The sequence below is a fragment of the Heterodontus francisci genome, chromosome 7 (genome assembly GCF_036365525.1).
Source record: "Heterodontus francisci isolate sHetFra1 chromosome 7, sHetFra1.hap1, whole genome shotgun sequence".
NCBI lineage: Eukaryota > Metazoa > Chordata > Chondrichthyes > Heterodontiformes > Heterodontidae > Heterodontus > Heterodontus francisci.
Window position 1 is genome coordinate 133,058,274 of NC_090377.1, and position 23,818 is coordinate 133,082,091.

Sequence of the window (23,818 nt, forward strand, 5' to 3'; positions counted from 1 at the left end):
CCCAAACCCCCGCACCCCAAACTACACTCCCTCAAATCCCACTCCCCATACTCTACTCCCCAAACCCCACTCCCCCAAACCCACTCTCCCCCAAACCCCACACTCCCCCAAACCCCACTTCACCAAAGCCGCCAAACCCCCACTCCCCAACCCCTACTCCCCCGAACCCCCAACTCGCCAAACCCCACTCCCCCAAACCCCACTCCCCCAAACCCACTCCCCCAACTCCACTCCCCCAAATCCCACGCCGCAAACCCACTCCCCCAACCCCTCAAACCCCCAACTCCCCAAACCCCCAACTCCCCCTACCTCCCAAACCCCTCAACCCCCACCCCATCACAGGTACATAGCCCAACCATTCCGTGTTGGTGTTTTCCCTCTGTGTGGGCAAATCGTCCTAATTCGAGCGCACAGGAGGAGGCCATTTGGCCTGTTGTGCCTGTGCCAGCCATTTGAAAGAGTTTCACTCTCCTGCTCTCATTGAATCAGTAACCCACCCTGTCTGTACCCATATTCCTTCATCCACCTATCCAATCTCGCCTTGAATGCTGTGACGTATGTTCTGCGGCAGCCACTAGCCCTGCAAGGAGTTTCTCCTGGCCACTGTTCCCAATCTCTGAGAGTTAATCTGATAAGTACGGCCCCTCGTTCTCCAACTACTGGAAAGGGTTTGTTTATAGCCACCCTGTCTCATCCTTTCCATAACTTTACACACTTTGAGCCTATTGGCCCATAATCTGTGATTTTCTCGTGAAAAAAAAAACGCCCCAGTTTTTCAACTCTTTCTTGGTATTTGATGTTGTGAGTTGAACTTCACCAGATGTGGGCCAGCTCTCAAATACCTGGCTAATGGGGAGTCACACGGCCACATTTATTTACAGTGCTACTCGCTACTCACCAAATGTCCACTTTCTCAGACACGGGCTCATTGCGAATCACCTCGGGGGCCATCCAGGCCACCGTGCCAGCGAAGGACATCTTGGTGCTCTTGTCGCTCAGCTCCTTGGAGGTACCAAAGTCGGAGATCTTCACAGTGTCGTCGTGGGTAACCAGCACACTGAAACAGGAGGGAGGGGCCAGAGCCTGTTAAACTGACCGGAAGCACCTGCTATAACCAGGGCACGCCCAGCTGTCAATCAGCACACCACTGTCCCAGCTCAGTCAACCAGGCCCTGTTTAAAACCCTCTTCCAAGCTGTCAGTTTCCCCTCCCAAACACACTGATTCTTCCTGGGACAATCACTGGCACCTTGTGAGGGACCACCATTGTGTACCAGGTGGGACACTGCTATTTCATATCAGTGGGGAGCAGGATGAGCCGACACCCACGCACGAGGAGTTCCAGTGGTGGGGGCTGGGGTGAGGGCCTGTGGTCACACGTGTAGTTTCCCTGGATTAGATTCCAGCCTCTAATTCAGAGTTGCCCAACCTTTTCACGTGGGGGTGGGGGGGGGCACATTACAATTTTTGTCTTACATGGTGAGACAATTTCTGAAAGATAAAGGCACTGAAAATATATCTTATTAATCAAAACAGCAACAAATGTGCATTTTTGTGAAGAAGCTTTAAATGAGAAGATCAATTTACTTTCTCTTCACTATGTTGGACACCTTTAAAAAAAGTCGGAAAACCCTGAATCTGCCCGAAGTTGGGAAGTGCGTTCCTACTTCAGCAGCTTTCATCTGTGAAACTGACAGAATGATGCTTTTAATAAGGCTAGTCTGCAAGAAGACAAAGGGAAATTTCCCATCTCCGGTCACGGAGCCCTGGCGAGGATGAGGAACGGCCCCGGGTACAGTTCACACCCGCTGGCCAGATGGAAACCTTTGGGGGGCCAGTTCTTGGCCCGCGGGCCATATGTTGGACAACCCTGCTCTAATTCACTCCGGGTATCTGTTATTCTATATGTAAACCCTTGATTAGATTCCAGCCTGTACATTATGTTTGCATATATTTGCATGCATATACATGTAGTTATATGTGTCTGCTTGTGGACAGTTGTGTCTTTACATTTATATCTCCGTGTTCTGTGTGCATTTGCATGTTTACCTGTGTTTATGTGTCTGTTTGTGTGAACATATTTGTGTGCGTCCATGTGGAGTTCAAGACAAGGAATCTACTGAATAAGGCAATTGAGCTGAGAGCACAGATAGACACTGGAAGCATGGCAGTAGAGTTATTCCTGAAACGTGGCTTAAAGAAGGGCAGGAATGGCAGAACAATATTCCTGGTTATAGGGTTTTCAGACAGGACAGGGAGAGGGATTAACAAAAGGAATATTAGTCAAAGAAGCAATTACAGCTGTGAGGAGGTTTTTTAAAAATTCTTTCACAGGATGTAGGAGTCAAAGGCAAAGCCAGCATTTATTGCCCATTCCTAATTGCCCTAGAGAAGGTGGTGATGAGCTGCCTTCTTGAACCGCTGCAGTCCATGTGAGGTAGGTACACCCACAGTGCTGTTAGGAAGGGAGTTCCAGGATTTTAACCCAGTGACAGTGAAGGAACAGCGATATAGTTCCAAGTTAGGATGGTGTGTGACTTGGAGGGGAACTTGCAGGTGGTGGTGTTCCCATGCATTTGCTGCTCTTGTCCTTCTAGTTGGTGGAAGTCACAGGTTTGGAAGGTGCTGTCTAAGGAGCCTTGGTGTGTTGCTGCAGTGCATCTTGCAGATGGTACACACTGCTGCCACTGTGTGTCAGTGGTGGAGGGAGTGAATATTTAATGTGGTGGACAGGGTGCCTGTCAAGTGGGCTGCTTTGTCCTGGATGGTGTCGAGCTTCTTGAGTGTTGTTCCTTTGTGCTCGGTATGACTCCAACCAGTGGAGAATTTTCTTTCTGATTCCCATTGACTTCAATTTCGCTTGGGCTCCTTGATGCCACACTCAGTCATAATGCTGCCTTTATGTCTAGGGCAATCACTCTCATCTCGCATTTTTATTTGACTTTCCTGTAGCAGTTTGGTGCAACTGAATGTCATGCTAGGCCATTTCTGAGTGCAGTTAAGAGTCGACCACATTTAGTTTTCCAGATTTATCAAATTTAAATTCCAGCAGCTGCCGTGGTGGGATTTGAACTCATGTCCCCAGAGCATTAGTCAGGGCCTTTGGATAGCTAGTCAGGTAACATTAACGCTACACCACCGTCCCAGTTATGCTACAAGGCTCATCAAATGAGGCCAAATGGATTGAACTGAAGAACAAAAAAGGTGCAATCACCTACTGGGAGTGTTATATAGACCCCCAAACTATCAGAGGGAGATTGAAGATCAAGTATATAGTCAAAATCTCTGTGAAGTATAAAAACAATAGGGCAATAATAGTGGGCATTTTAACTTACCTAATATTAACTGGGATAGAATTAGTGTGAAAGGTATAGAGGATGCAGAATTCTTAAAATGCATTCAGGAAAACATTTTCAGCCAGTAGGTAACAAGCCCAACAGGAGAAGGGCATTTCTGGACTTCGTTTTAGGGAATGAAGATGGACAGGTGGAAGTGCTTATCAGTGGGAAAACTTGTTAGCGGTAGTGATCATAATTCAATTAGATTTAGAATAGTTATGGAATAAGACAAAGATATACAAAGAGTAAAATGTTTAAATTAGGGAAAGGGCAATGTCACTAAACTGAGATGTGATTTGTCAAAAGTGGAGTGGAAACAGCTACTTGAAGGTAAATCAGTGTCAGTGCGAGATATTCAAGGAGGAGACAGAGAGGGTTTAGAAAAATATGTTTCCACAAAGAAAAAGGGTGGGATGCCCAAATCTAGAACCCCCCCTCCCACCCCCCACCAATGTCAAAGAGCAGACAGCATAGGATAAGGCCAAAAAAAAAAGCTTCTGTCAGTTACTGAGAGCTTAATACTGCAGAAAACCTAGAGGAGGAGAGAAAGTGCAGGAATGAAATTAAAAAGGAAATTAGGAAAGCAAAGAGTGCATGAAAAAATAATGGCAAGTAAAATCAAGGAAAGCCCAAAGATATTTTGCAAACACATAAAGAGCAAGAGGATAACTAAGGAAAGAGTAGGGCCTATTAGAGACAAAAAAGGGAACCTGTGTGTGGAGCAGCAGACATGGGCATGGTTCTTAATGAATACTTTGCATCTGTCTTCACAAAAGAGGGGGATGATGCAGACATTGTAGTTAAGAAGGAGTGTGAAATATTGGATGGGATAAACATTGTGAGAGAGGAAATATTAAGCAGGTTTTAGCATCTTTGAAAGTGAATAAATCATCAGGCCCGGATAAAATATATCCCAGGCTGTTAACAGAAACAAGGGAGGCTTTAACCATCATTGTCTAATCCTGTCTGGCTACAGGCATAGTGCCAGAGGACTGCTAACATTGTACTGTTGTTTAAAAAGGGAGGAAGGGATAGTCTGAGTAATTACAGGCCAGTCAGTCTAATTTTGATGGTGGGCAAATTATTTTTAAAAATTCTGAGTGACAGTATAAATCGTCACTTAGAAAGGCCCGGATTAATCAAGGACAGTCAGCATGGATTTGTTAAGGGAAAGTCGTGTTTGACGAACTTGTTTGAATTTTTTGAGGAGGTAACAAGGAGGGTCGATGAGGATAGCACATTTGATGTAGTTTACATGGATTTTAGCAAGGCTTTTGACAAGGTCCCACATGGCAGACTGGTCAGAAAACTAACAGCTCATGGGATCCAAGGGAAAGTGGCAAGTTGGATCCAACATTGTCTATGTGGCAGGAAGCAGCAACAACAAAAACAACTTGCATTTATATAGCACCTTTAACGTAATAAAATGTCCCAACAAGCTTTACAGGAGGGTTATAAGGCAAAATGTGACTCTGAACCTCAAAGGAGCCATTAGGGAAGATGGCCAAAACCTTGGGCAAAGAGGTAGGTTTTAAGGAACCTCTTAAAGGAGGAAAGAGAGGTAGAGAGACAGATCGATTTAGGGAGGGAATTCCAGAGCTTTGGGCCCAAACACGGCCACCAATGATGGAGCGATTAAAATCGGGAATGCTCAAGAAAACAGAATTAAAGTGAATTCCCTTTTGTTTTCGGAGGACCAGGGGACTGCTGGGTAAGGAAAAAGGTATATATTTGTGTGGTTTAGAATCTCTTTCTTTTAGTTTCGGTGACTGCAGCGTGGATAGCAACGGAGGTGCGTGAACGGGCTTACAGCTGTGAAGTCAATTTCAGCGTAAGTTTAAAAGTGAATTCCCTTTTGTTTTCGGAGGACCAGGGGACTGCTGGGTAAGGAAAAAGGTATATATTTGTGTGGTAAGCTTTTTATTTAGGAAGTTCTGTCCGTTGGATTGCTAACCTAACAAGTTTTGACTTTTTGTTTTTGGTTTTTCAGTAGATTTGTTGGGAATTTGGAATAGTGGGAATGGAGGTTAAGGCAGTTGTATGTTCCTCCTGCAGAATGTGGGAGGTAAGGGTCGCCAAGAGTGTCCCTGCTGACTGCATCTGTGGGAAGTGCACCCAACTCCAGCTCCTCGAGAACCGCGTTAGGGAACTGGAGCTGGAGCTGGATGAACTTCGGATCATTCGGGAGGCGGAGGAGGTTATTGAGAGGAGTTATGGGGAGGTAGTCACACCTCAGGTAAAAGAAGTAGGTAGATGGGTTACCGTCAGGGGAAGGAGAGGGAACCAGCAGGCAGTGCAGGGATCCCCTGTGGCCGTTTCCCTCAACAACAGGTATACCGTTTTGGATACTGTTGCGGGGGACGACTTACCAGGGGTAAGCAATGGGGTACAGGTATCTGGCACAGAGTCTGTCCCTGTTGCTCAGAAGGGAAGGGGGAAGAGGAGCAGAGCATTAGTCATTGGGGACTCCATAGTTAGGGGAACAGATAGGAGGTTCTGTGGGAACGAGAGAGACTCACGGTTGGTATGTTGCCTCCCAGGTGCCAGGGTTCGTGATGTCTCGGATCGTGTTTTTGGGATCCTTAATGGGGAGGGGGAGCAGCCCCAAGTCGTGGTCCACATAGGCACCAACGACATAGGTAGGAAGAGAGATGGGGATTTAAGACAGAAATTTAGGGAGCTAGGGTGGAAGCTTAGAGCGAGAACAAACAGAGTTGTTATCTCTGGGTTGTTGCCAGTGCCACGTGATAGCGAAGCGAGGAATAGGGAGAGAGAGGAGTTGAACACGTGGCTGCAGGGATGGTGCAGGAGGGAGGGTTTTGGTTTCCTGGATAATTGGGGCTCTTTCTGGGGTAGGTGGGACCTCTACAAACAGGATGGTCTTCACCTGAACCAGAGGGGTACCAATATCCTGGGGAGGAGGTTTGCTAGTGCTCTTCGGGGGGGTTTAAACTAATTCAGCAGGGGAATGGGAACCTAAATTGTAGTGCCAGTGTACAGGATGTTGAGAGTAGTGAGGTCAGGGATATGGTTACAAGGACGCAAGAGGGCACTGGCAAGCAAGAACCTGGTTTAAAGTGTGTCTATTTCAACGCCAGGAGCATCCGGAATAAGGTGGGTGAGCTTGCAGCATGGGTTGGTACCTGGGATCTCGATGTAGTGGCCATTTCAGAGACATGGGTAGAGCAGGGGCAGGAATGGATGTTGCAGATTCCGGGATTTAGATGTTTCAGTAAGAACAGAGAAGATGGTAAAAGAGGGGGGGGGGTGTGGCATTGTTAATCAAGGAGAGTATTACAGCGACAGAAAGGACGTTTGAGGACTCGGCTACTGAGGTAGTATGGGCTGAGGTTAGAAACAGGAGAGGTGAGGTTACCCTGTTGGGAGTCTTTTATAGACCTCCGAATAGTTCCAGAGATGTAGAGGAAAGGATAGCGAAGATGATTCTCGACAGGGGTGAGAGTAACAGGGTAGTTGTTATGGGGGACTTTAACTTTCCAAATATCGACTGGAAATACTATAGTTCGAGTACTTTAGATGGGTCAGTTTTTGTCCAGTGTGTGCAGGAGGGTTTTCTGACACAGTATGTAGACAGGCCAACCAGGGGCGATGCCACATTGGATTTGGTACTGGGAAATGAACCTGGCCAGGTGTTAGATTTAGATGTAGGTGAGCACTTTGGTGATAGTGATCACAATTCGGTTAGGTTTACCTTAGCGATGGGCAGGGACAGGTATATACCGCAGGGCAAGAATTATAACTGGGGGAAAGGAAATTATGATGCGATTAGGCAAGATTTAGGATGCGTAGGATGGGGAAGGAAACTGCAGGGTATGGGCACAATCGAAATGTGGAGCTTATTCAAGGAGCAGCTACTGCGTGTCCTTGATAAGTATGTACCTGTCAGGCAGGGAGGAAGTTGTCGAGCGAGGGAGCCGTGGTTTACTAAAGAAGTTGAAGCGCTTGTCAAGAGGAAGAAGAAGGCTTATGTTAGGATGAGACGTGAAGGCTCAGTTAGGGCGCTTGAGAGCTACAAGCTCGCCAGGAAGGATCTAAAGGGAGAGCTAAGAAGAGCAAGGAGAGGACACGAGAAGTCATTGGTGGATCGGATCAGGGAAAACCCTAAGGCTTTCTATAGGTATATCAGGAATAAAAGAATGACTAGAGTTAGATTAGGGCCAATCAAGGATAGTAGTGGGAAGTTGTGTGTGGAATCAGAGGAGATAGGGGAAGTGTTAAATGAATATTTTGCGTCAGTATTTACAGTAGAGAAAGAAAATGTTGTTGAGAATACTGAGATTCAGGCTACGAGGCTAGGTGGGATTGAGGTTCACAAGGAGGAGGTGTTAGCAATTTTGGAAAGTGTGAAAATAGATAAGTCCCCTGGGCCAGATGGGATTTATCCTAGGATTCTCTGGGAAGCTAGGGAGGAGATTGCAGAGCCTTTGTCCTTGATCTTTATGTCGTCATTGTCGACAGGAATAGTGCCGGAAGACTGGAGGATTGCAAATGTTGTCCCCTTGTTCAAGAAGGGGAGTAGAGACAGCCCTGGTAATTATAGACCTGTGAGCCTTACTTCGGTTGTGGGTAAAATGTTGGAAAAGGTTATAAGAGACAGGATTTATAATCATCTTGAAAAGAATAAGTACATTAGAGATAGTCAGCACGGTTTTGTGACGGGTAGGTCGTGCCTCACAAACCTTATTGAGTTTTTCGAGAAGGTGACCAAACAGGTGGATGAGGGTAAAGCAGTGGATGTGGTGTATATGGATTTCAGTAAGGCGTTTGATAAGGTTCCCCACGGTAGGCTATTGCAGAAAATACGCAAGTATGGGGTTGAAGGTGATTTAGAGCTTTGGATCAGAAATTGGCTAGCTGAAAGAAGACAGAGGGTGGTGGTTGATGGCAAATGTTCATCCTGGAGTTTAGTTACTAGTGGTGTACCGCAAGGATCTGTTTTGGGGCCACTGCTGTTTGTCATTTTTATAAATGACCTGGAAGAGGGTGTAGAAGGGTGGGTTAGTAAATTTGCAGATGACACTAAGGTCGGTGGAGTTGTGGATAGTGCCGAAGGATGTTGTCGGGTACAGAGAGACATAGATAGGCTGCAGAGCTGGGCTGAGAGATGGCAAATGGAGTTTAATGCGGAAAAGTGTGAGGTGATTCACTTTGGAAGGAGTAACAGGAATGCAGAGTACTGGGCTAATGGGAGGATTCTTGGTACTGTAGATGAACAGAGAGATCTTGGTGTCCAGGTGCATAAATCCCTGAAGGTTGCTAACCAGGTTAATAGGGCTGTTAAGAAGGCATATGGTGTGTTAGCTTTTATTAGTAGGGGGGTCGAGTTTCGGAGCCACGAGGTCATGCTGCAGCTGTACAAAACTCTGGTGAGACCGCACCTGGAGTATTGCGTGCAGTTCTGGTCACCGCATTATAGGAAGGATGTGGAAGCTATGGAAAGGGTGCAGAGGAGATTTACTAGGATGTTGCCTGGTATGGAGGGAAGGTCTTACGAGGAAAGGCTGAGGGACTTGAGGTTGTTTTCGTTGGAGAGAAGGAGGAGGAGAGGTGACTTAATCGAGACATATAAGATAATCAGAGGGTTAGATAGGGTGGATAGTGAGCGTCTTTTTCCTCGGATGGTGATGGCAAACACGAGGGGACATAGCTTCAAGTTGAGGGGTGATAGATATCGGACAGATGTCAGAGGTAGTTTCTTTACTCAGAGAGTAGTAAGGGCGTGGAACGCCCTGCCTGCAGCAGTAGTAGATTCGCCAACTTTAAGGGCATTTAAGTGGACATTGGATAGACACATGGATGAAAATGGAATAGTGTAGGTCAGATGGTTTCACAGGTCGGCGCAACATCGAGGGCCGAAGGGCCTGTACTGCGCTGTAATGTTCTAATGTTCTAAATTCTAAGGGATTGTAGATATCTTGGAGGGTTGTGGAGCTGGAGGAGATTACAGTGATAGGGAGGGGTGAGGCCATGGAGAGATTTGAAAACATGGATAAGAAATTTAAAATCGAGGCTTGCTTAACTGGGAGCCAATGTAGGTTAGTGGGCACAGGGGTGTTAGCTGAATGGGGCTTGGTGTGAGTAAGGACACAGGCAGCAGAGTTTAGGAAGTCCTCAAGTTTACAAAGGGTAGAATGTGGGAGGCAGACCAAGAGTGCATTGGAATAGTCAAGTCTAGAAGTAACAAAGGCATGGATGAGGGTTTCCACAGCAGATAAGCTGAGGCAGGGGCGGAGTTGGGCGATGTTACGGAGGTGGAAACAGATGGTTTTAGCGATGGTGAAGATATGTGGTCAGAAGTTCATCACGGGGTCAAATATGACACCAAGGTTGCAAACAGTCTGGTTCAACCTCAGAAAGTTGCCATGGAGTTGGTAGCGAGGGAACAGAGTAGTAACTGGATACCGAACACTATGGCTTCAATCTTCTCAATATTTAATTGGAGGAAATTTATGCTCATCCAGTACTGGATGTCGGCAAGCAGTCTGATCACTTCGCAACAGTGGAGGAGTCGAGAGAGGTGGTGCTGAGGTAGAGCTGGGTGTTGCCAGCGTACATGTGGAAACTAAAGCTGTGCTTTTGGATGATGGCACCGAGGGGCAGCATGTAGATGAGAAATAGCAAAGGGCCAAGGATGGATGCTTGGGGTCACCAGAGGTAACGGTGCAGGAGAAAACGGTGATGTCGATGGGAGTTTTAGTGACTGGAAGGTTCCAGTGGGGTTCCACAGGGCTCAGTACTTGATCCCTTGCTACGTGGTATATATCAATGAATTAGACTTACGTGTAGGGGGCAGGATTAAAAAGTTTACAGATGATTCAAAAACTGGCCATGTGGTGGATAGTGAGGAAGAAAGCTGTAGACTGCAAGACGATATTAATGGATTGGTCAGGTGGGCAGAAAAGTGGCAAATGGAATTCAATTCAGAGAAGTGTGAGATAGTGCAATTAAAGACAAACAAGGCAAGAGAATACACAATAAATGGTAGAATACTGAAAATTGTAGAGGTACAGAGGGACCTTGGGAGTGCATGTCCATAGAACCCTGAAGGTAGCAGGATAGGGAGATAAGGTGGTTAAGAAGGCACACGGGATACTTGCTTTCATTAGCCGAGGCATAGAATATAAGAATAGTATAAAACACCAATTAGACCATAGTTAGAGAACCATCCACAAGTTCTGGCCACAGCATTATAGGAAGGATGTGATTGCACGAGAGAGGGTACAGAGGAGATTAACAAGGATGTTGCCAGGAATGGAGACTTTTAGCTTTGAGGAAAGTTTGGATAGGCTGGAATTGTTTTCTTTGGAACAGAGGAGGCTGAGGGGAGACTTAATTGGGCTGCATAAAATTATGAAGGGCCTAGATAGGGTGGATAGGAAGGAGGTCAGTAACCGGGGGCATAGATTTAAAGCAATTGGCAGAAGGATTAGAGGGAGGTTGAGCAGAAACTTTTTCACCTAGAGGATGTTGGGGTCTGGAAACTCACTACCTAAAAGGGTGGTAGAGGCAGAAACCCTCATTGCATTTAAAAAAAACTGGAAAAATCAGATGGGCAAAGGGACCCCAGATGAAGAGTTCATAGAATGTTTTTGGGATAGTTTCTTAGAACAGCACATTCTGGAGCCAACCAGAGAGCAGGCTACACCAGACCTGGTATTGTATAGGATTAATTAATGACCTCATAGTGAAAGCGCTCCTCGGCAGCAGCAATGATTGAATTTTACATTCAGTTTGAGAGAGAGAAGATTTGTATTTTGAACTTAAATAAAGGCAATTATGAGGGCATGAAGGCAGAGCTAGCAAAAGTGAACTGGCAAATTAGGTTAACGAATAGGTCAATAGAGATGCAGTGGCAGACATTTAAGGGGATATTTCAGAATAGATACATTCCAACGAGAAAGAAAAATTCCAAGAAGAGGACCCACCATCCATGGTTAACTAAAGAATAGTATCAAACTTAAAGAAAAAGCATATAATTGCACAAAGATGGGCAGCAGGTCAGAAGATTGGACAGAATATAAAAAGCAGCAAAGAATTACTAAAAGATTAATAAGGAGGGAAAAATTAGAGTAGGAGAGAAATCTGGCTAGAAATATCAAAACAGATAGTAAGAGTTTCTATAGATAGTTAAAAAAGAAAAGAGTGAACAAAGTGAACATTGGTCCTATAGGCCAATGCTTCTGGCAGAGACCAGAAGCAGCAGCAAGAGCGGGAACAGGCGAGAGGAGCCGGGAGATAAAAGGAGCCGAAGCCAGAGACCAGAAGCAGCAGCGAGAGTGGCGGCAGCGAGAGCGGGAACAGGCGAGAGGAGCAGTGAGATAAAAGGAGCCGAAGCCAGAGACCAGAAGCAGCAGCGAGAGTGCTCTGTTCTGTTCTGTTCTGTGGACCTTCTTGACCAGCAACAATTGAAGTGTGATGTCACAGGAGAGCTGGTAAGTGATTGGTGGGTATTTCTTTCTTCCATTTGAGCAGCGGGAGTGGTGAGAGCACGAGCGAGGGGGCAGCCGGGAAGGTAAGTTGAGCTCGAAAGTACTTAACCTCGTGATTCGGCGGACGTGGACACAGGGACTGCTGGGTAACTGAACTTATATATTCGGGCAGTGGCTAAACCCGAAACACGACATGTGTAGTGTCTCCCACCCATCCTCCTCCTCTAACCAAAAAAGAAAGGACTCTTGTGTGGAGGTTTTGGTAAGGTAAGGTTTTCCTTTATTTTATTTTTATTTTTTTTTAATCTCTGTTGTCAATTTAGTGCAGAGGGGATGGAAGCTAGGGCAGTTACATGCTCCTCTTGCAGGATGTAGGAGGTAAGGGTCACCACTTGTGTCCCTGCTGACTTCACCTGTGAGAAGTGCACCCAACTCCAGCTCCTCGCAGACTGCGTTAGGGAACTGGAGCTGGAGCTGGATGAACTTTGGATCATTCAGGAGGCTGAGGGGGTGATAGAGAGCAGTTATAGGGAAGTAGTGACACCTAAGTTACAGGATAAAGGTAGCTGGGTGACCGTCAGGGGAGGGAAAGGGAATAGGCGCACAGTGCAGGGATCTCCTGTGGCCGTTCCCCTCAATAATAAGTATACCGTTTTGGATACGGTTGGTGGGGGGGACCTACCAGAGGAAAGCCACAGTGGCCAGGTCTCTGCCACTGAGCCTGGCTCTGTGGCTCAGAAGGGAAGGGGGGAGAATAGGAGAGCGATAGTGATAGGAGATTCAATGGTTAGAGGAACAGACTGGAGGTTCTGTGGTTGCGAACGAGACTCCCGGATGGTATGTTGCCTCCCGGGTGCCAGGGTCAGGGATGTCTCGGAACGAGTCTACAGGATTCTTAAGGGGGAGGGGGAGCAGCCAGAGGTCGTGGTACACATCGGTACCAATGAGATAGCTAGGAAAAGGGATGAGGACCTGAAAAGCGAATATAGGGAGTTAGGTTGGAAGCTAAAAGGCAGGACGAGCAGAGTAGTAATCTCAGGATTGATACCGGTGCCACGTGCTAGTGAGACTAGAAACAGAGAGCGAGTGCAGCTGAACACGTGGCTACAGAGCTGGTGTAGGAGGGAGGGCTTCAGATATGTGGATCATTGGGATACCTTCTGGGGAAGGTGGGACCTGTACAAGAAGGACGGGTTGCATCTGAACTGGAGGGGCACCAATATCCTGGGCGGGAGGTTTGCTAGAGCTCTTCGGGAGGGTTTAAACTAGTTTGGCAGGGGGATGGGAACCGGAGCTACGGATCAGTGGATGGGGTAGCTGTTGAACAGGCAGATACCGAGTGCAGAGAGTCTGTGAGGAAGGTTAGACAATTGACAGGGCAAAGTTGCAGCCAGTATAATGGGTTGAAGTGTGTCTATTTTAACGCAAGAAGTGTCAGGAATAAGGGTGATGAACTTAGAGCATGGATCAGTACTTGGAGCTACGATGTTGTGGCCATTACGGAGACTTGGATATCACAGGGGCAGGAATGGATGTTGGATGTTCCGGGGTTTAGATGTTTCAAAAGGAATAGGAGGGAGGTAGAAGAGGTGGGGGAGTGGCATTGCTAATCAGGGATAGTATCACAGCTGCAGAAAGGGAGGTCGTCGAGGAGGGTTTGTCTACTGAGTCATTATGGGTGGAAGTCAGAAACAGGAAAGGAGCAGTCACTTTATTGGGAGTTTTCTATAGACCCCCCAATAGCAACAGAGACATGGAGGAACAGATTGGGAGGCAGATTTTGGAAAGGTGCAGAAGTAACAGGGTTGTTGCCATGGGTGACTTCAACTTCCCTAATATTGATTGGAACCTCCTTAGTGCAAATAGTTTGGATGGAGCAGATTTTGTCAGGTGTGTCCAGGAAGGTTTCCTGACCCAGTATGTAGATAGGCCGACTAGAGGGGAGGCTATGTTGGATTTGGTGCTTGGCAACGAACCAGGCCAGGTGGCAGATCTCTCGGTGGGAGAGCATTTCGGTGATAGTGATCACAACTCCCTGACCTTTACTATAGTCATGGAGAGGGACAGGAGCAGACGGGATGGGAAAATATTTAATTGGGGGAGGGGGAATTACGATGCTATTAGGCAGGAACTGGGGAGCTTAAATTGGGAACAGATGTTCTCAGGGAAATGCACGACAGAAATGTGGAGGTTGTTTAGGGAGCACTTGTTGCGACTGCTGGATAGGTTTGTCCCGATGAGGCAAGGAAGGGATGGTAGGGTGAAGGAACTTTGGATGACAAGAGATGTGGAACAGCTAGTCAAGAGGAAGAAGGAAGCTTACTTAAGGTTGAGGAAGCAAGGATCAGAAAGGGCTCTAGAGGGTTACAAGGTAGCCAGGAAGGAACTGAAGAATGGACTTAGGAGAGCTAGAAGGGGACATGAAAAAGTCTTGGTGGGTAGGATTAAGGAAAATCCCAAGGCGTTCTACACTTATGTGAGGAACAAGAGGATGGCCAGAGTGAGGGTAGGACCAATCAGGGATAGTGGAGGGAACTTGTGCCTGGAGTCGGAGGAGGTAGAGGAGGTCCTTAATGAATACTTTGCTTCAGTATTCACTAGTGAGAGGGACCTTGTCGTTTGTGAGGACAGCGTGAAACAGGCTGATATGCTCGAACAGGTTGATGTTAAGAAGGAGGATGTGTTGGAAATTTTGAAAGACATGAGGATAGATATGTCCCCGGGGCCAGACGGAATATACCCAAGGTTTTTACGGGAAGCGAGGGAAGAGATTGCCACGCCTTTGGCGATGATCTTTGCGTCCTCACTGTCCACTGGAGTAGTACCAGATGATTGGAGGGTGGCAAATGTTATTCCCTTGGTCAAGAAAAGGAATAGGGATAACCCTGGGAAATACAGACCAGTCAGTCTTACGTCGGTGGTGGGCAAATTATTGGAGAGGATTCTGAGAGACAGGATTTATGATTATTTGGAAAAGCATAGTTTGATTAGAGATAGTCAGCATGGCTTTGTGAGGGGCAGGTCATGCCTCACAAGCCTTATTGAATTCTTTGAGGATGTGACAAAACACATTGATGAAGGAAGAGCAGTGGATGTGGTGTCTATGGATTTTAACAAGGCGTTTGATAAGGTTCCCCATGGTCGGCTCATTCAGAAAGTAAGGAGGCATGGGATACAGGGAAATTTGGCTGTCTGGATACAGAATTGGCTGGCCCATAGAAGACAGAGGGTGGTAGTAGATGGAAAGTATTCAGCCTGGAGCTCGGTGACCAGTGGTGTTCCGCAGGGATCTGTTCTGGGACCTCTGCTCTTTGTGATTTTTATAAATGACTTGGATGAGGAAGTGGAAGGCTGGGTTAGTAAGTTTGCCGATGACACAAAGGTTGCTGGAGTTGTGGATAGTGTGGAGGGCTGTTGTAGGTTGCAATGGGACATTGACAGGATGCAGAGCTGGGCTGAGAAGTGGCAGATGGAGTTCAACCTGGAAAAGTGTGAAGTGATTCATTTTGGAAGGTCGAATTTGAATGCAGAATACAGGCTTAAAGACAGGATTCTTGGCAGTGTGGAGGAACAGAGGGATCTTGGGGTCCACGTCCATAGATCCCTCAAAGTTGCCACCCAAGTTGATAGGGTTGTTAAGAAGGCATATGGCTTTCATTAACAGGGGGATTGAGTTTAAGAGCCGCGAGGTTATGCTGCAGCTCTATAAAGCCCTGGTTAGACCACACTTGGAATATTGTGTTCAGTTCTGGTCGCCTCATTATAGGAAGGATGTGGAAGCTTTAGAGAGGGTGCAGAGGAGATTTACCAGGATGCTGCCTGGATTGGAGGGCATGTCTTATGAAGAAAGGTTGAGGGAGCTAGGGCTTTTCTCATTGGAGCGAAGAAGGATGAGAGGTGACTTGATAGAGGTGTACAAGATGATGAGAGGCATAGATAGAGTGGATAGCCAGAGACTTTTTCCTAGGGCGGAAAGGGCTATCACCAGGGGCATAATTTTAAGGTGATTGGAGGAAGGTTTCGGGGAGATGTCAGAGGTTCTTTACACAGAGAGTGGTGGGTGCTTGGAATGCGCTGCCAGCGGTGGTCGTAGAAGCAGATACATTAGGGACATTTAAGCGACTCTTGGATAGGTACATGGATGATAGTAGAATGATGGGTATGTAGGTAGTTTGATCTTAGAGTAGGTTAAAGGGTTGGCACAACATCGTGGGCCGAAGGGCCTGTACTGTGCTGTACTGTTCTATGTTCTATAGAAAGTGAGTATTGGGAATTAATAAGGAAAATAAGGAGCTAGCAGATGAATTGAACAGGTATTTTGCATCCGTCTTCACCATAGAGGATACAAGTAACATCCTAGTATTAGCTGTAAATCAGGAAATGGAAGGGAGGGAGGAACTCAAAAAAATTACAATCACCAGGGAAGTGGTACTGAACAAATTGGCGGAGCAGTGGGCTGACAAGTCCCCGGGTCCTGATTGGCTTCATCCGAGGGTCTTAAAAGTAGTGGCCAGTGAGATAGTTAATGCAATGGTTTTAATTTTCTAAAATTCTCTAGATTCAGGGAAGGTTCTGTTAGATTGGAAAATAGCAAATGTAACACCTTTATTCAAAAAGGGAGGGAGACAGAAAGCAGGAAACTACAGGCCAATTAGCTTAACATCTATCTTAGGGAAAATGTTAGAAGCTAATATTAAAGATGTTATAGCAGGGCATTTAGAAAAATTCAAGGTAATCAGGCAGAGTCAACATGGTTTTGTGAAAGGGAAATCATTTTTAACCAACTTATTGGAGTTCTTTGAAGTAACATGTGGATAAGGGGAACCAGTGGATGTACTGTATTTAGATTTCCAGAGGTATTTGATAAGGTGCCACATCAAAGGTTATTGCGGAAAATAAAAGCTCATGATGTAGGGGGTAACATATTGGTATGGATAGAAGATTGGCTAACTAACAGGAAACAGAGAATAGGCATAAATGGGTCATTTTCTGATTGGCAAGATGTAACGAGTGGTGTGCCACAGGGATCAATGCTGGGGCCTCAACTTTTTACAATCTATATAAATGATTTGGATGAAGGGACCGAAGGTATAGTTTCTAAATTTGCGGATGACACATCGATAGGTAGGAAAATAAGTTGTGAAGAGGACATAAGGAGGCTACAAAGGGATACAGATAGGTTAAGTGAGTGGGCAAAGATCTGGCAAATGGAGTATAATGTGGGAAAATGTGAAATTGTCCATTTTGGCAGGAAGATTAAAGAGAAGCATATTATCTAAATGGTGGGAGATTGCAAAGCTCTGAGATGCAGAGGGATCTGGGTGTCCCAGTGCATGAATCGCAAAAGGTTAGTATGCAGGTTCAGCAAGTAATTAGGAAAGCTAATAGAATGTTATTGTTTATTGCGAGGGGAATTGAATACAAAAGTAGGGAGGTTTTGCTTCAGTTATACAGGGCATTGGTGAGACCACATCTGGAGTACAGTGTGCAGTACCGGTCTCCTTAGAATGATAGAATCATCAAAAGTTTACGGCACAGAAAAAGACCACTTGGCCCGTCGTGTCTGTGCTGGCCAAAAAACGTTCCACCCATTCTAATCCCACCTTCCAGTATTTGGCCCTGCAGATTACGGCACTTGAGGTGCATAACCAGACTCTTTTTGAATGAGTTGAAGGTTTCTGCCTCAACTACCCTTTCAGGCAGTGAGTTCCAGACCCCCAACACCCTCTTTTCCTCATCTCCCCCCTAATCTTTCTACCAATCACTTTAAATCTATGTCACCGATCTCTCAGCTCAGGTGAATAGATCCTTCACCTCCACTTGATCCAGGCTCCTCAAAATTTTGTACATTTCAATCAGATCTCCCTTCAGCCTGCTCTGTTCCAGGGAGAACAACCCAAGCCTATCCAATCTTTCCTCATAGCAGCATTTTTCCAGTCCTGGCAACATCCTCGTAAATCTCCTCTGTGCCCTCTCTAGTGCAATTATATCCTTTCTGTCATGAGGTGACCAGAACTGCGCACAGTACTCAAGTTGTGGCCTAATCAATGAGTTATACAGTTCCAGCATAACCTCCCTGCTGTTATATTCTATACCTCGACTAATAAAGAAAGGATTCCATATGCCTTCTTAACCACCTAATTGACCTGTCCTGCTACCTTCAGGGATCAGTGGACATTCACTCCAAGGTCCCTCACTTCCTCTGCACTTTTCAATATTTTCCCAATAATCGTGTATTCCTTTACCTTGTTTGACCTTCCCAAATGCAGCACCTCACACTTCTCCAAGTTGAATTCCATTTGCCACTTTTCTGCCCATCTGATCAGACCAATATCTTCCTGCAGCCTACATCTATCCTCCTCACTATCTACCACACAGCCAATCTTTGTGTTGTCTGCAAACTTCTTTATCATTTACGTCCAAATCATTAATATATATCACAAAAAGCAAGGGACCCAGTCCTGAGCCCTGCGGAATGCCACTTATTTAAGAAAGGATGTAAATGAGTTGGTTGAATAGACTAATACCTGGAATGGGCGGGTTGTCTTATGAGGAATGGTTGGACAGGCTCAGGTTGTATCCGTTGGAGTTTAGAAGAGTAAGAGGTGACTTGATTGAAACATACAAGATCCCGAGGGGTCTTGACAGGGTGGAAGTGGAAAGGATGTTTCCCCTTGTGGGAGAATCCAGAACTAGGGGTCACTATTCAAAAACAAGGGGTCGCCCATTTAAGACAGAGATGAGGAGAAATTTTTTTCTCTCAGAGGGTCGTGAGTCTTTGGAATTCTCTTCCTCAAAAGCCAGTGGAAGCAGAGTCTTTGAATATTTTTAAGGTGGAGATAGATAGATTCTTGATTAGCAAGGGGGTGAAAGGTTATCGGGGTAGGTGGGAATGTGGAGTTGTGGTTACAATCAGATCAGTCATGGTCTTGTTGAATGGCAGAGCAGACTCGAGGGGCTGAATGGCCTACTTCTGCTCCTAATTCATATGTTCATATCTTTGTATGTTAAACACTTGGGTATGCACTTGAAGTGCTGTAACCTACAGGGCTACGGACCAAGAGCTGGAAAGTGGGATTAGGCTGGATAGCTCTTTCTCGGTCAGCACAGACACAATGGGCCGAATGGCCTCTATCTTTGCCGTAGATTTGCTTTTTTCCAAATTTGCTTTATTCGTGGGCACGTATGTACGTTGATGCCAATTTGCGCATGTAGGTGTATTTATTCATATGTGAGTGCACACATGCATTATTTATGTACATGGGTATTTTTAGGTATTTGTGTGCATTCACTGTTGGCTTGGATATACATGCATATATACATGTGTGTATATGTGTACATTACATGTGCACGTATGTACCTGCGCAAGTATATGTCTAGGTTTGTGTGTGCATACATATGTGTGCATGTGTAGCAAAGTAGATATGTTTTACTCACTTGGGTGATTTGAGGTCTCTGTGGATGATTTTGTGTAGATGTAGGTAGTTCATTCCGCTCGCGATTCCTGAGGACCAGTCCACCAACAAGCGGGGTGTGATCTTCCGGCCGGCCCGTAGAACCTCATATAACTGGCCATGGGCACAATACTCCATAATAATACAGTAACATGGGGCCTGGGTACAAACACCCCTGTGGAAAAAGAAAATTAAACATTTTACCATATGGACATTACTGCCTTACTCTAGATGTTGCTGGACATGGGATTAGCTTATTGACAACAATACTCAGCTCATGTCAGCAATAACCTGACTGTGGATCCAACAGTGGGTTGTAAAATATAATTAACAATCCCCACTGTCCCACCCACACTGCCCACCCTTTGTGTCACTTACAGTTCAGTGTTTGCCTCATCCAATTATTTGTGTTAAAATTAAAACCCATCAACAATGTTAGTGCTGGGAATGGGATACATTACATTCCAGTGTCAGTGCAAATGTCGAACACTCCAAGAACTGGTACAGCACAAATTAGATGCAAAGTAAAGCTCCCTCTACACTGTCCCATCAAACCCTCCCAGGGTAGGTACAGCAGGGGTTAGATACAGAGTAAAGCATCCTATAGACTGTCATAACAACATGCCTCTTCCATGAGGCATGGTGCTCAGCTCCATTGTGTGACACTTCACCCTTTCCCTCTGCAGCCAGTGTACCATGAATGCATTTTGCCAGGTTTTTATTTATTTAGAGATACAGCACTGAAACAGGCCCTTCGGCCCACCGAGTCTGTGCCAACCCTCAACCACCCATTTATACTAAGCCTACATTAATCCCATATTCCTACCACATCCCCACCCACCTACCTATACTAGGGGCAATTTACCTATCAACCTGCAAGTCTTAGGCTGTGGGAGGAAACCGGAGCACCCGGCGAAAACCCACGCGGTCACAGGGAGAACTTGCAAACTCTGCACAGGCAGTACCCAGAACTGAACCCGGGTCGCTGGAGCTGTGAGTCTGCGGTGCTAACCACTGCACCACCGTGCCGCTGTGTAGAGTGTAGAGGTTGGTGCAGCATTGTTCCCATTTCAACTAGGAACTGGAATGAGACTGCGTAAATGCATTTCACACTGGACCCTCGCTCCAGTCGGTAGAGCAGAGCCTCATCCCATCAGTCTGCATTGGATTTCAACCCAAGTGTCCGAGGTGAAAGGTCAATGTCTGACCATCACAAATTCCCTCAAAATGTTCACCTGTAAAGCACAACAAAGTGTCCTTGGCAATGACTGATGTGTGGAACCTTTACTCTGTGCAGTCCCACCCCTCCTTAACATTTCGTATATGTAAACCATACTTGAAGGCGATGATGTTGGGATGTCTCAACTTCCTCAGGTGCTTGATGTCTGTTTCCTTCTGCTCCCGCACTTTTTTAATGGCCACATCTTCACCTCGGAATTTGCCCAAAAACACAGCTCCTTGGGCTCCGCTCCCCAGCCATTGGAGCTCTGAGATCTCCTCGAAAGGCACCTCCCAAGAATCTGCCAAATCAGCAAAAATACCAGAATCAACCCAGCAGACCTCAGCAGGTGTGGGATTCAAGTTACTACACAGCCGGCCGCCAAGCTCACAGCTCACCCCAGTTAGCCCTGAGCTCACCACCCTGGAGCCAGACACGGGATATTGGTGGCCTCCGGTTAGATGGTAGCAGGGGCTGCTATAATTTACCTCAATGCCCCTGGGTTAGAGAGAGGAGAAAGCAACCAGAGATCCTTCTCTTGATTATTATGTGACGAGTCTCGCAAAGTGTGTGTGCACATGCATCTGTGCTGTATACAATACTAGCTGGTACACAATACAACCTAGTAGACAATACAAACTGATACACAGTGCTAACTGGAACACAATATAACCTGGCAGGCAATGTTAACAGGTACACAATGCTAACTGGAACACAATATAACCTTTTAGACAATACTAACAATTACACAATGCTACCTTGGTACCCAATACTAACTGATACATAAACCTAACTGGTCCCCAATGCTAACTAGTGCACAATACTAACTGGTATACAATTCTCACTGGCACAAAACATTTTTTAAGAATTCATTCATGGGATTTGGGCATCGCTGGCCAGGCCAGCATTTATTGCCCATCCCTAATTGCCCTTGAGAAGATGGTGATGAGCTGCTTTCTTGAACCGCTGCAGTCCATTTTGGGTAGGTATACCCACAATGCTGTTAGGAAGGGAGTTCCAGGATTTTGACCCAGGGACAGTGAAGGGACGGTGATATAGTTCCAAGTCAGGATGGTGTGTGACTTGGAGGGGAACTTGCAGGTGGTGGTGTTCCCATGCATTCGCTGCCCTTGTCCTTCTAGTTGGTAGAGGTCGCGGGTTTGGAAGGTGCTGTCTAAGGAGCCTTGGTGCATTGCTGCAGTGCATCTTGTAGATGGTACACACTGCTGCCACTGTGCATCGGTGGTGGAAGGAGTGAATGTTTGTAAATGGGGTGCCAATCAAGTGGGCTGCTTTGTCCTGGATGGTGTCGAGCTTCTTGAGTGTTGTTGGAGCTGCACCCATCCAGGCAACATTCACTCGTACACAACACTATCTGGTACACGATTCTGACCTGCACCCTCCCTCAGCTGATAAATCAGTACCCCTCCATGTTGAACATCACTTGGAAGAAGCACTGAGAGTGGCATGGGCACAGAATGTACTCTGGGCGGGGGACTTCAACGTCCATCAGCAAGGGTGGATCGGAAAGCACCACTATTGACCGAGCTGGCCCAGTCCTGAAGGACAAATCTGCCAGACCGGGGGCCTGAATTTTATGTTGCAGCCGCCGTAATCAGCAGCGGCCTTAAGAAATGGCGGCTCGCACGCACAGGCTTTACTCCGCAGAGCAGATGTGGTATTAAACATGGCGGCTCATTTACATGGCCGGGGTGAACCACCCCGCTGATGACATGGAAGGGGCAGGCAATCCATCCCCGGCAAACGCGTCAGGCGCCAACGCCACTTTTAAAGGGCTTCAAGCCCTTCCATTTCATTTACATATTTAAAGATAAAGGTATTGTAAATTAAATTTAAAACATTAAATAAATGTTTGTAGCCCCTCTCCCATCCCCAATAACCATACCCTTCATTGAGTACCCTCTGCCCCCAAAAATACTTACCTCTTATACCTGACCATTCACAAACTTTTATCTTTAACCCCTCCCACCATCTTCTCTACCAATCATATTCATTTGACCATGCTTCCCCCCACCCCCACACTGAAATACTCACCTGCTCCCCCCTCCCCACCAGTGTTCCCCATCGGATCTCCGAATAGAGATCTGAAGTCGCGGGAATGCCAGTCACCGGCTACAATATCGGAGCGGGACGGATGGCGGGAGCGGGCAAGTATTTATTTTAAGAAATTTACATATTTAGATTGGCCTCCTGTTGGCAAGCGGCAGGGGGCCGCCACGTGGCCTCGCTGCCGTCGGCAATATCGGGCCCATGGTGGGCCTCTCCCCGGAGACATTTTCCGGGCCCCCCCACCACAACCCCCGAATTTGGGGAGCCTGTAAATTCCAGCCCTGGGTCTGCGGCAGGTGGTGAGAGAACCAATGAGAGGACCAAATCTACTTGACCTCGTCCTTACCAATCTACTTGTCGCAGATGCATCTGTCCATGACTGTACTGGTAGAAGTGACCACCGCACAGTCCTTGTGGAGATGAAGTCCTGCCTTCACATTGAGGGTACCCTCCATCATGTTGTGTGGCACTACCACTGTGCTAAATGGGATAGATTTCGAACAGATCTAGTAACTCAAAACTGGGCATCCATGAGGCACTGTGGGCCATCAGCAGCAGCAGAATTGTATTCAACCACAATCTGTCACCTCATGGCCCAGCATATCCCCCACTCTACCATTACCATCAAGCCAGCAGACCAACCCTGGTTCAATGAAGAGTGCAGGAGGGCATGCCAGGTGCAGCACCAGGCATACCTCAAAATTAGGCGCCAACCTTGTGAAACTAAAACACAGGACTACTTGCACATCAAACAGCATGTGATAAACAGAGCAAAGTGATCCCACAACCGGTGGATAAGATCTAAACTCTGCAGTCTTGCCGCATCCAGTCATGAATGGTGGTGGACAATTAAACAACTAACCAGAGGAGGGAGCTCCACAAACATCTCCAGCCTCAATGGATGGAGGAGCCCAGCACATCAGTGCAAAAGACAAGGCTGAAGCATTTGCCACCATTGTCAGCCAGAAGTACCAAGTGGATGATTTTTCTCGACCCCCTCCTGAGGTCTCCAGCATCGCAGATGCCAGTCTTCAGCCAATCCGATTCACTCCACGTGATATCAAGAAATGGCTGAAGGCACTGGATACGCAAAGGCTATGGGCCCTGACAACACCAGTACAGCTACAACACTGCCATCTACCAGGGAATGTGGAAAATTGCTCAGGTTTGTCCGGTCCACAAAAACCAGGGCAAATCCAACCCAGCCAATTACCGCCCGATCAGTCTACTCTAGATCATCGGTAAAGTGATGGGAGGTGTCATTGACAGTGCTATGAAGCTGCACTTA

The 23,818-nt window shown here is 46.6% G+C and overlaps 1 protein-coding gene across 3 annotated transcripts in view; it reads right to left on the reverse strand.

Moving 5' to 3' along the window:
- Window positions 1-23,818, reverse strand: part of LOC137372331 (mitogen-activated protein kinase kinase kinase 13-like) — a 388,553-nt gene that overhangs the window by 83,266 nt on the left and 281,469 nt on the right. For all 3 annotated transcript variants that reach the window (XM_068036186.1, XM_068036183.1, XM_068036185.1), the window contains exons 3-5: window positions 20,578-20,761; window positions 19,225-19,416; window positions 899-1,057 (exon numbers count right to left, since the gene is read on the reverse strand). In XM_068036186.1, coding sequence (XP_067892287.1) covers window positions 899-1,057; window positions 19,225-19,416; window positions 20,578-20,761 — 535 coding nt within the window. The remainder of the gene's footprint in view (window positions 1-898; window positions 1,058-19,224; window positions 19,417-20,577; window positions 20,762-23,818) is intronic.